Raw genomic sequence first — 12,669 nt, forward strand, 5'->3', positions numbered from 1 at the left:
GCTGGAGATGTGGCGGGTCCAATGGCAGAGACAGGAGGCTTGCTGGGGGTGTATGTGGTGGGAGAAGCCAAGGGTGTGTCAGGTTTACTGCCAGTGAATGTGATGGGGAAGTAGCGGCAGTGGTTTCCACTGATGGTGGGGGGGAGCTGCGGCTAAGAGGGAGAAGGGATCCCCCCCTGTGATTATTGCAGGTTACAACTTGTAAACTATATAAGGGGTTCAATATTTTACCATCTTGATAGCAAGAGACAACTGAATTAGTGTACCTGTGAGATCAGTTCCTTCAGGAAAGATGAGAAGCTGCAGAGGTTCATGAATGTCACAGAAATAATCCAGCATATTTCCAAAATGATTCTTGTCTTCTTCCCATTTCCTCTGAATGAAAATGAAGGCAGCAACCTGCATGGCCCAACCTAGAATAAGTTTGAACAAATTTTAACAGTGCAGTATAATTTCCTTGTTTGTTTCCATTCATAATTCCTGGCTCCCAATCATAGCATCAGCAACACTGTTAAGGAAAGAATGCTTTCAACTGTACACATTTACACTAAAATGGATTCTATGAATCCACTCCACTAACAGTATAGCCTTCCTCCAGAGCAGGAAGTCAAGTTCTGGTAGAAAAGGAGTGTTTCACTGGAGGATATCACCTTGCATGGTAAGCAGGCTTTAATGTGAGCAAAACAGATTTATAGATTCCAACCTAGTGTAAGGACTAAGTTGTCATAACATAAAAAGTCTCTGAAGGTCATGACAAAAAGAAAACATTGCAATGGTGACTGTAGTTTTAAAGCAACATGTGTGTTCAACTCATTGCCAACAGGTTGCACTGTATACTTCTGATATGCTGTCATTAGTGTATTCTTCTGGGGAATAGCACTTTCCAATGATGCAACATAAAAGCCAGAGTATGCATTTCAGTTTGTGAATGTACAATATCTGGATCCCATCTGTCTTACAGCCTCATATATGCATAATGCTAAAAAAGCTAGAATTTCTGGCTGCCAGACAATGTTAGGATCTCCTGACTATACTACATATGCCATACAATTTATACACACACACCAACAAGACAGCTAGTTAGTTCTATTGGAAGTTTGACAAAAGATCACTGGACAACACATTCTTGATATGGGAGGGCCATTCACTTCATACAAAATCTTCCACATGAAAGTTACTCTGTGGGCAAAAGTGCATGTTCATCACTCATATGCTTCACACATATTGGCTGAATGCATCTTGTTAAGCAAAGGGACACCATATCTGAAGGCAGAGAAAAGGGCTTGAGCTCTAGTACAGTGAGCTGTTACTCTGAGAGGGCACGAGATGCCTGTCCTTGTAGCACTCACAAATGAGGAATGCAATCCACTGTGAGATTGCCTAGGAGTAAACTTTACCATCTCTTTTGGGTCCCTGAAAGGCCACAAAGATATTCCCGTCTTTTCTAAATTGATATGTTTTGGGTAAATAAAAGGAAAAGGCATATTTGGCATCCAGAGAATGCCAGGCCTTTTCCTTCTTAACTTTTAGTGATAGAAAAAATACTGATTCTGATGGAGAGAGACAATCTTAGGTAGCAAGTGAAGCACAACTTTCTCCTTCTGGAACCTGAGGAAAGGTAGGTCTGGACTTGAGTATTTAAATCTTATTCACTGTCCTGGCTGGTGACATGTATCATAATACAAGTTCCCATCTAAGAAGGTTTTCATATCCTCATATCCACAGTCAGGAATAAATTAGAACCCAACAGCCTTACTAAGAATTCTTGCCTTCTTTACACATGTACAATTATTATTTTTAAAGTCATTTAATAAAAGCTCTCTAATCAGAGAGCCTGTCCTTTAATGTTTGGCATGGACTTTTTTCCCCGCTGAAGAGAATCAGGAGTTCGAACTAGATAGTTTTTGGTTTCTTCAGCATTTTACCCATTTGTTTAATGCTAGACTACAGAAAAAATACCTGAGAGGCTTGCACTTTATTTTTAAACCCCAACAAAAACAAGCAATTACAACTAACCAAGTTGCTTATTTATTCAAGATTCATTTTGCTTCTCCTCCAGCAAAAACGGTATAGCAAAGATGAAGTTTATGCTTCAGAAATGTCTGGTATGGCTCTCTAGGATGTAAACGATCTTACAGGAGTGATAACACTACAGATAACACTTTTCAGAATGCACTTCCAAATCCACCTCATATTGTAAATAATTCTAAAGTAATTAAATCCGACTCTTGATAAAATTGCTGGAAGACATAATATGTCACTGTTCCAGGAAGGCATCACATGTCACGGTTTGTTTTTAGAGAACAGATCAGCAGCACAAGTTTCCAGGCAATTAAAGAAGAAACCTGACCAAGGCACATTAGCGGTAGAAAAGAGCAAAAGTCCAGTAGCACCTTAAAGACTAACAAAATCTGTGGCAGGGTAGGAGCTACTGGACTCTCACCCTTTTCTACATTAAGTTAAATAAGTTATGGCTTCAGAGCATGGTTTGAATTATTTTTAAGGCTTGCAGCTACAAACAGGCTTTCACTGACTACCCACTCATATGGATCCTTTCAGACACACAGGATTCCACCTACACCAGCCTGCCCTTTCTCAGGAGTCAGACTAAGTGGTATGAGGTCTGGTCATCACCAGAAACAGGCCTCACAATGGGTCACTCTGTCCTCTTCCAGAGGAAGAGGTAAACCACTTTGCCACACTACCAGGCAGAGTGTCCCTTCAGAATGTCTGCTGTTTTACCAAGGCAGACCCAAAACTATCTCTGTACTCTCCCAGAAGCAAATCTGAACTCAGCTCTTCCTGTGCTTCCCCCCCCAACATTCCATCCTGCCTCTGAAATGTGACTGGATGCTGGAGCAGCATTCCCATAGGTTCACAGATGAAACAGCTGAGTGCTTGTTTTCCCCTTCAGGGGCAGGACAGCCTCCTGTTCATCACACTTTCCAACATCAACTGCATAATTTTCTCAAAAAATACTTGCTTACATATTTAAATTGCCTATCTGGTCATGTAAGTAATGGTGTTTTATCCTGCTAGACATGCAATACAAGGCAAATGGGGGGAAACTGGGTAGCTCCGTATCACATACTTACAAAAGCAAGAAGAAATTCCCTTGCTGCAATTCCTAACTAGTACAAAGGCTTTGTAGGTAAGAACAGACTCCATTCTTGAAGCATTCCATCAGTACAGCACCCAATGAACAGTACTCTTGTGGAATCCAACCACACACTGAATTAGCAGTCATGCTTTGCCAAAAGGAAAGACCTAATGCATAAGGACAACAGAGTTCCCTGTCTCTAGAAGGCATGATCCTGTACAAGTTGTAGGTGTACAAGGTTCTTAAGAGTGTTGCCACCACTGGCAATCAAGCGGAAAAAATAAAAGAGGATTTGGCTTATAGAGCCTATTAGGATTTGGCTTATAGAGCCTATAAGGATTTGGCTTATAGAGCCTATTCCAATTTCACAAAGAAAAATAAATTGCCTGCAGAAGTGGTAGTGAAATTTACAAAGCAACGTCTCAGAGATCAGATCTTAAAAGCAGCTTCGGCAACACCCTTGAAAATTGGAGATCAACCGATAAGAATTTTGAAAGATGTTCCATTTGAAATCAGAATGAAGAGAAAGGAATATAAAGGGTTGACCATGTTCTTACAAAATCATCAAGTGAGTTACAAATGGTTGGTGCCAGAAGGACTGGTCTTTAAATTTAAAGACAGAAGAGAAAAGATAGACTCTATCTTTAAAGCTCAAGACTTTTTGAAGAGGCACGTCAGTTCAGAAGAAGAAGCAGAACTTGCCAAGTGGATGCCGGGAGACAGCGAAGAAGACAGCAGTTCTGAGGGAGAGGTGAAGGATGAGGAAGACAAAGGAGCGACTGGCACAAAGTATAACTTGAGAGATAAAAAAGGGAAAGGCCCCAAGAATTAACTGTTTTGGACTATGCTGTAAAAGTAATTCTAACCCCAAAAGGACATTACTAACATATTAACTATTTTTTTTTGAAAATTAAAGAAGAAAAAGAAGATCACCTATTCACAGAAAAAAACTTTGACTTTAACTTTAAATTTGAAAAGTTTAATTTACTAACACTTAACATCACTCAACACTTTTCTTTATCCCTCTATATCCCCTCCCTATTTTTCTAAGTAAACTGAAATTCTCTCCTTTTTAGGAGAGGGAAATAAAACTTTATACAAAAATAAAAAGAGTGTTGCCACCAAAAGCATAGAAAGCTACTTTTCATGTTCATATACTTCACAAAAAAATGAATTTCAAGTATTTTTACTTCACATACTTAATTCTTCTCCCTTCCACCCTACTCTTAAGCTTTCAGTATTACTACTAACTAGGCCTTTTCAAGACAGGGCCTTTGCCGAAGAAATGAAGAACATCTATCCATATTAATTTTAGTGTAATCACTGAAGGGATTTTCATTTGAGTATAAAATTGCTATTACCCATAAACCCTAATAATGATTGAAGGATTCTGAAAAATATTAATACAATAAAATCTAAAGTCTTCCTTGCTTATGACTGACAAGAAACAAAAAGAATGATTTAAAACATGGAAGTAATAAAAACGCAAATACTCTCCAGGATTTCTTTGTTTATTATCATTACACCAGTTGATTGAGCAGTAAGTGAACTGTGTCATACATTCCACAAGTTAATTGGCAAAGAGTAATGAAGAGACATGATTATATTGCTGCCTCTACTATTAAAGTTCTGCTGAGATGGAAAGCTTGAAACAACACATACTAAAGTAGGATGGAAATGAAGATTTCCGTTATATTTCCATATGTATATATATCAGTCAGTAGCTTAGAAAATCTCCTTAAAAACTATCCCAGAAGAATATGCCAAAACTAAATAATAGTAAAATAGCAAATAGCATGTTGGATCCTACTGCTCTGCTCAGCTAAATGCAGAGCATTCCTCCATCTAAAGGAATTTCCTTTTGGGACACCAGCCTAATGTTTAAAGATTAAACAAAACTATTTTCCCCTGCACATGGATCCACAGAACCATTGGGGCACTCAAGAAGATACCCAACTAACATGGAAGTTGCTGTCAGATGTGGATTTCTCCCATATTCTCTTTCCCCTTTTTGTCCCCTGGAAAAAACATACCTATTTTATGGGACCCATATGGCCAAAAGCCATGAGGGTTGTGGGGTCTACAGCAACAAGGAGAGAAATTTGGAGAAATTGCCCTATTATTTGTTTTGTACTCATAAGGCATGGAAGAGGAAATAGTTTTGCTCAATTCCTCATGTTCACTGCAGCCCTACAACCCACATGCCTTTTTGTTAATGCAGGTCTCATTACTATAGGAACCATCTTTCTAGGGCTCAAAGTGAACTGCTGGTGGAAGGAGAACATGAGGAAAATGTTTCATTAGTGCCAGTGTTTGGTTGGATAAAATCTACAGACAAAAAACAAAGAAACATTAAAACCCATCACTGAGAAAAAAGAAGAGCTAAAACTAAACATGGTAAAATAGCGTATCAGGCAACAAACAATACCAAAAATGCAAAAATATTTTATTATGTTGATGCCTTACCAAATCCTGGAATGCCTTTGAGACTAGATTTGAGGCATATTTTTTCAAGTCTGAGGTAGCTGTATCTCAGCAGGCAGTTCCACAAAAACATCCAATCCATTCGTGTTCGGTGGTTCATGATAATAACACTTCTTTCTCCCGGAATGAATCCATCACCTGTTATAACCACCTTTGCCCTAAACACAACCTCCAACAAAGCCTAGAAAAAACAATTCAATTATCACCGTATTGTTCAAGGGCAAGTTTATTTATTTAGCAATTTTTTATGCCATCACTCCAGCAGCAATGAGAGTTTTCTCTGAAAATTTGAATTGGAAAAATTTCCAGTACTTTAAATAATATGATCTGATTTTACATCTTTTTACTCATTTTTTACTCTCCAGCGCACATTTTTTCCTCAACAGGCACACAAAGTCTCATATTTAGTAAACAGGACTAAAAATGTAACCAATGTCAATTTAATGTTCAGTATAAATATATCAAAAGTTTCCCCAATAGCCACAAAGTACTTGAATTGAAATATCTGATTACAGGGAAATTAAATGAAGAATAAAATATAATGTTATATTCAACCGCATTCAAAGATTTATGTGCATTTTATTTTACGGGAATAAAAATACAAAGACATGTATGTAAAGACAACAGTATACAGTTCCTTGTGTTGCTTGAAACAAAAACCCTGAAAATTACTACTGAACACACTATTTTTGGCTACCCAAACAGCTATCCATCTTATATTGACAGAGTTTAATTTTCTTTCACTGAGGTGGCACACTCAGCTTCACTGTCACTCTCTGCATTGCTTATAAGCCCCATTTCAGATTGAGCAAAATCTGATTCAGAACCACTTCATTAGAAAGCATTAGCCAAATGCTTTTACCTTCCCCGACTCGACAGAAGGAGTGAGGCACTGCTCTCTGTGTTCCAGGAAAACGGAATAAAGAATAATCTGTTTTAGTTTCAGTTTCAGTTCAGCTTGATATTGAATGAGAATGAAGTTCAAGTTCAGTGGCTCCTTTAAGACCAACAAAGCTTTATTCATGGTATAAGCTTTCGTGTGTACACACACTACTTCAGATACAATGAAAAGGAAATTACCGGGTAGAGGGTGAGCAGTAAATTAGCATACAACATAATGAAGATGTTTAATAAATTCAAGGACCAAACAGGAATAACAAGCTTAGCTTATATGGTTACTATTTGTTTAAGTTTCATTCCAGGGGAAAACATAGTGAAGGAAGTAAATATATCAAAATTGGAGATTGATGGGCAGATGTACCCTTCTTAACTGTGGAATGCTGAGAGTAAGTAACTAAGACCCTGCCATTACACTCCATCAACCAGCTCTCAAGCGTGAAGGCAACCTTACAGCAGCATCTTCTTTGAAGTGGGGCAATTGGCTGTGTAGAATATCTCCCCTGTCCCCTGACCAGAGAAATACATTCCAATCTACCATTACAAATTATATGACATTTTACTATTCATTACATTACAATCTACTATTCCAAATAAGAAATAAAATAAAGAGGATATATAGTCCTTCAGGAGGATTGGTGAGTAAGGAGTGAATGAGCTTAGCATTTGTAGTGAGTTAAGAAACCAATATCCCTGGTAAGTCCTGGGGATTCCATTGTTCTGAGTGTTGTAACAACTTGCAACTCAGCAATTTCCCTTTCTAGTCTGTTCCTGAAGTTTCTTTGCAAAGATGGATGAAGCATAATGGCAAGGTCTCAGTTAATTAATCTCAGCATTCCACAATTAAGAAGGGTACAACTGCCCATCAATCTCCACTTTTGATATATTTATTTCCTTCACTATTCTCTGGAATTAAACTCAAACAAATGGTAATCATATAAACTAAGCTTGTTATTCCTTTTTGGTCCTTGAATCTGTTAAACATCTTAGGCAAATGCTTTTACCTTCCTCAGCTCAACAGAAGGAATGAGGCACTGCCCTCTGTGTTTCAGGAAAATGAAACAACAGATGTTCTATGCTAACTTACTGCTCTCTCTCTACCTATATGAGAGCAAGTTTGGTGTAGTGGTTAAGTGTGCGGACTCTAATCTGGGAGAACCAGGTTTGATTCCCCACTCCTCCACTTGCACCTGCTGATGTGACCTTGGGTCAGTCACAAGCTCTGGCACAGCTGTCCTGGAAAAAAAGAGCACTTTGTGTTCTCTCAGCCCCACCCACCTCACAGGGTGTCTGTTGTGGGGAGGGGAAGGGAAAGGAGTTTGTAAGCCGCTCTGAGACTCCAAGTGAAGGGCGGGGTATAAATCCACTCTCTTCTTCTTCTTCTTCTTATATGTATGCACAGGTAACATCCATTTCATTGTATCTGAAGAAGTGTGCATCAACATGAAAGCTTACACCTTGAATAAAACTTTGCTGGTCTTAAGGGTGCCACTGGATTTGAACTTTGTTCTGCTGCTTCAGACCAACATGGCTACCCAGCGGAATCTATCTTGTTATTGTCAGCAAAGAAAGCAAATATACCATACACAAGCCAAGCTTGCCCTATACCCATGAGCCAACTGCATTGTGCATAAGAAGGACATGTCTACCTTACTTGTCAGTTCCTTCATCGGCTACTGCACTGAGCACTGGAGTTTGTCTGTGCTTCATCGACATTTAACCCATCGAACATGATTGATCTGCAGAACAACAGCCCTAACAACTATAAACAAAAACTATATTTAAACGCATGGGGTGGAAATTTTTCCATGGATTTGAATGCAGGATCTCTCTTAATCTGTAAATCATATTTCACTAAAATCAGTGTGATCTCTCCCAAATCAGATATTCTCTCCAATGAACAGTGATTGGACAAGAAGAATGACACATTAACTACTATGTTGCAGTAAACAAAGCACAAATGGACACAATCAAATGTATATTTATGCTTCTCTCTCAAAACAAATACTCCTGCCATATGAATCTGCTTTTGCAATAAAACTAGTCTGAGGAAGTTCAGCAACAGATTATGTGTGCGAAGCAAGTTCATGAAGCAAAGTCTTCTCAGTTCATGAAGCAAGGCCCTCTCCGTACTAGTACTCATTCTCTGGAATAGTCTTCCTGGGGAGGCTTATCCAAGTGCATTCTCTTTGTGCCTTTCTCTGATAATCAAGAACTTACTGGGTGGCTTTAGAGCAGGTGGCATTTTGGCTTCACAACAAGTCTGTTAGAAAGAAGAAATGAGTGAAGGCAACCAATGTCATCCTGAGTGCCCCAGAGAAAGAATACAAATATGATGGATACACAATTAAACAGCCAAATGAGAGAGAGAGAGAACTAACACGATGCCAACAATGATAGCCAGTGACCACCAGTTGTGATGGAATGAAAGGACACACACACACACACCACACATATAGAAAACCTAGCAAGATATTTTCATCTCTGAGCTATTCTGATGTATAAAGTGAAAGCTTCCAGCCCAAAATAAACTGTGACATGTAGCAATACAAGACAGTGTTAGAATAGAGGAAGGAGCATTCTGTGCCTCATCCAAGAAACTGAGATGTCATTTACCTCTGTGAAAGGAACAATATGAAAAGCATGAAGTATTAATGGATGACTCAGCTAACTGCAATACTGGCATATTATCAATCAAGGTTAAGCATGAAGCATTACAAAAGGAGAGCAAGCTATGTTTCTCTATTCAGATGTACTGACTAAATATCAGGGATAAGCACATCTAAATGCTGCTTGCTACTAATAATGCGAAAAGGCAGCTGGTGCCTCCAAAAATGGAGGGGGAGGGGTTTACAAATATCTCACACTATACACTCCCCTCAGCTCTACCCAATGAAGAACCTCACCTGCTTCGCAAGTATTAAAAATATGTTCTCTTTACAGATTCAGTTCCCTGCAAGACTTCTTCATCCCCATTCACACCTCCCAGATTCTCCTAGTTGAATCCTCTGCTTCATTCCCCCCACTAAACAACCCCCTCCCATTCCTACAAGTATTGTTCATCTCCTCATTCAGTCTTCTTTAGCCATGTAGCCCAATCCCCATTTTTCTCACTTAGATCTCCTCTTCAGTTTTCCCCCCACACATGCAGCTCAGGCTACAATCTCTGAGGAAACCCTGAGGAAACCCCCCTCCTTTTTCTCCTGAAGAGTGTGACTTTTATTTCCTTAAGATTTCATTTCCCTGCCTGAAAAGAGCATTTCCTGCCCTATGTATGTGCTGCTTTTGAGGACTCAATGAAATTGCTGAGTGGTTGGGTTAGAACAGATAAAAGGAAGTACTTCTTCACCCAAAGAGTGATTAACACATGGAATTCACTGCCACAGGAAGTGGTGGCAGCTACAAGCATGGACAGCTTCAAAAGGGAATTACCGGTAGATAAGCATATGGAGCAGAGGTCCATCAGTGGCTATTAGCCACAACGTATAGATAGGGGCTCTGGGGCAAGTGATGCTCTGTCTTCTTGGTGCTTGGGGGGGGGGGTCAACAGCAATGTTCCCTCTAAGCTGTGGAGTCTTGTGAGCAAAAATTCTACTTTGTGAGCTACTGGCATAAAAGTTGTGAGTGAGTGATTTGGCTACTGCATAAATTAGTTTGCTCTGGAGCCATCCTCCCTGAGCGAAGACAAAAACCTGTGAGCCAAAGGCTTAAAAACTGTGAGCTAGCTCACACTAACTCAGCTTAGAGGGAACACTGGTCAACAGTGGGAGGGCTTCTAATGACCTGGCCCCACTGGTGGACCTCCTGATGGCATCTGGTATTTTTGGCCACTGTGTGACAGAGTGTTGGACTGGATGGGCTTTGGCCTGATCCAACATTGGCGTCTCTTATGTTCTTATGACTGTGTGTCTCCTGCCAGCATTGGGGGGAAAGGTGGTTAGCCCACTCCCCTGCAAAAGAACATTTCCTGCAAAGCAGTTTTTTTCCAGGCGCGCATGGGAGAAGGCAGGGGGAGGGGAAGCACATGTTCCTCTGTGCTGACAGAGTGAAAAAAAGTCTGTGACAATGACAGCCGGTGAATGGCTTGCAATTGGTTCACTGCCCTGCAGATCAAAATTTCCCGGGCTGAAAACAGAGAGTTCTCATTGGCTGGGAACCTTAGCCCCAGCCTCCCTCCCTCCCAGCAGGCACCACACGGCTGCTGTCACTGCTGGGAATTCAGACAGTCAGAAGTTGTCTTGACGGCATACAATTTTGCTTCCCTTTTAAAAAGCTTTTAAAGGTGTTTTTGCTCAGGACTTTGTGTGTCTTTGCATGTTTTTATTTAGGCTTAAACTGTAGGACTGGGCTTTGGGGGACTCTGGCATTTCTGCTTCCTCTGGTAAGTAAAAAAACTCTTGCTTTTCAGAGGGCTCTGTGTGTGTGTGTGTGTGTGTGTGTGTGTGTGTGTGTGTGTGTGTGTGAGAGAGAGAGAGAGAGAGCTGTTGCTAGAACTGCGGGGTGGGTGTCGGGGGGGGGGGACTCTCTGGAATTAGCACATTCTTTCTGCTGGGAGGGGGGGCCTGCCTGCCAGCTTGGCTCTATTCCTAACATATAAGCTTCTGTTAAAGTTTTGGTGTCTCAACTGTGTGTTTCAACTTCCCCCCCTCTGTGTGTGTGTGGGGGGGGCTCTCTCTCTGCCTGTCTCTAGTGCTTGTGTTATCTATTCATGGCAAAACAGGACTTCTCCACAGGGCAATACTGTAGAGAGTAGAACTTTTTTTTCCTTTGCTGCAAACCAGCTGCTTTTGCTCTCTGTGAGGCTTGCAAAGGGGGGGAGGGTCCCCAGGCTTTGTCTGGAGGTGAGGGCTCCCCAGAATCTCCCCAGGATCTAGGGAGGGAGTCTGCACTAAGCTACGTTAGCACAAGCATGGTACAGTTTTCACACATGTCCCCAGCCCCACTGCTGTTTTCAAAGCATCCCCAGCCCCACAAAACACAATCACACAGAGCAAAAAGTCCCATTTACACGCTGTATTTCCCCCCTTCCATACAAAAGCACCCAGGACTCCATTTCCCATCCCCTTCTCTCCCCACAACCCCCAGCCAGACGCTCCGCCATTGGGGGAAAGCCAACACATGGCCGCCACGCTCCCATTGGCCGGCGCCGGCCGCCATCTTGCCTGCGCCTTGAAGCGTGGCCCTCAGGGAGGCGGGACTAACCTGCTAGAAGGGCGGGGGCACCTGTCAAACATTTGATGACAGGAGGGACGTCCCTAATCCTCCTTGGGGGAAAGCCGACAAGAGATGAAAAGTCTCTGGTTCAGGATGGCTCATCTCAAAGAGATGAAGGGGTAGCTGATACTTTCCTACAAGGAAATGGATTAGAATTGTCCACTGAGACTGTGGCCAATAATATGGACTGCCTGGCAAGGTCTCAAAGCAGCAGAAGGCAGGTTGTGGGCTTAACATGACTGCCTGGGAAACTATAGATGTTTATATACAAATGCTAGAAGTGTCTGAGGTAAAATTGGGGAGTTGGAATGCTTGGTGTTGGGGGGGGGAAATAGACATTGTGGGTATTTCAAAAACTTGGTGGGATGAGGAAAACCCGTGGGATACGGTGATTCCTGGTTATAAATTATATCAGAAGGATGGGGGGAAGGGTTGGAGGTGGGGTGGCTCTGTATGTCAGAGAGGGTATACAGTCCAGTAACATTGAGAGGGTAAGAAAATTGGATTCACTTCTGGAAATGCTAAGGGTTGAAATAGTGGGCCGAAAAGGAAGCTTAACACTGGGAGTTTGTCATCACCCACCAGATCAAAAGATAAAGGAGGATTACAAAATGATGAATGAATTAAAGATAGCGGCTAGACAAAATAACTGTGTCATAAGAGGTGATTTTAACTACCCACACATTGATTGGGTCAATATGTGTTCAAGAAAGGAAAAAGAGACTGAGTTTCTAGACACTCTCAATGACTGTGCTATGCAACAGATGGTCACAGAACCTACCAGGGAAGAGACGATCCTGGATTTGGTCCTAAGTAACGCCCAAGACCTGGTGAGAGATGTAAAAGTGATTGTACCACGTGGGAACAGTGATCATAATGTTACTGAGTTCAACATTTGTATAAATGGGGAGTTGCCCAAAAAGACTGACACAACCACTTTTAACTTTAAAAGGGGTAACTTCTCTGATATGAGT

At 41.2% G+C, this 12,669-nt stretch overlaps 1 protein-coding gene across 3 annotated transcripts in view; it reads right to left on the reverse strand.

The window, feature by feature from the left end:
- Positions 1–12,669, reverse strand: part of LCLAT1 (lysocardiolipin acyltransferase 1) — a 178,323-nt gene that overhangs the window by 88,990 nt on the left and 76,664 nt on the right. For all 3 annotated transcript variants that reach the window (XM_015426113.1, XM_015426112.1, XM_015426114.1), the window contains 2 exons: positions 5,567–5,765; positions 267–413 (listed from right to left, as the gene is read on the reverse strand). In XM_015426113.1, the coding sequence (XP_015281599.1) occupies positions 267–413; positions 5,567–5,765 (346 nt within the window). The remainder of the gene's footprint in view (positions 1–266; positions 414–5,566; positions 5,766–12,669) is intronic.

The sequence above is a fragment of the Gekko japonicus genome, unplaced genomic scaffold, assembly GCF_001447785.1.
Source record: "Gekko japonicus isolate JY-2015 unplaced genomic scaffold, Gekko_japonicus_V1.1 scaffold143, whole genome shotgun sequence".
Taxonomy (NCBI): Eukaryota; Metazoa; Chordata; class Lepidosauria; order Squamata; family Gekkonidae; genus Gekko; species Gekko japonicus.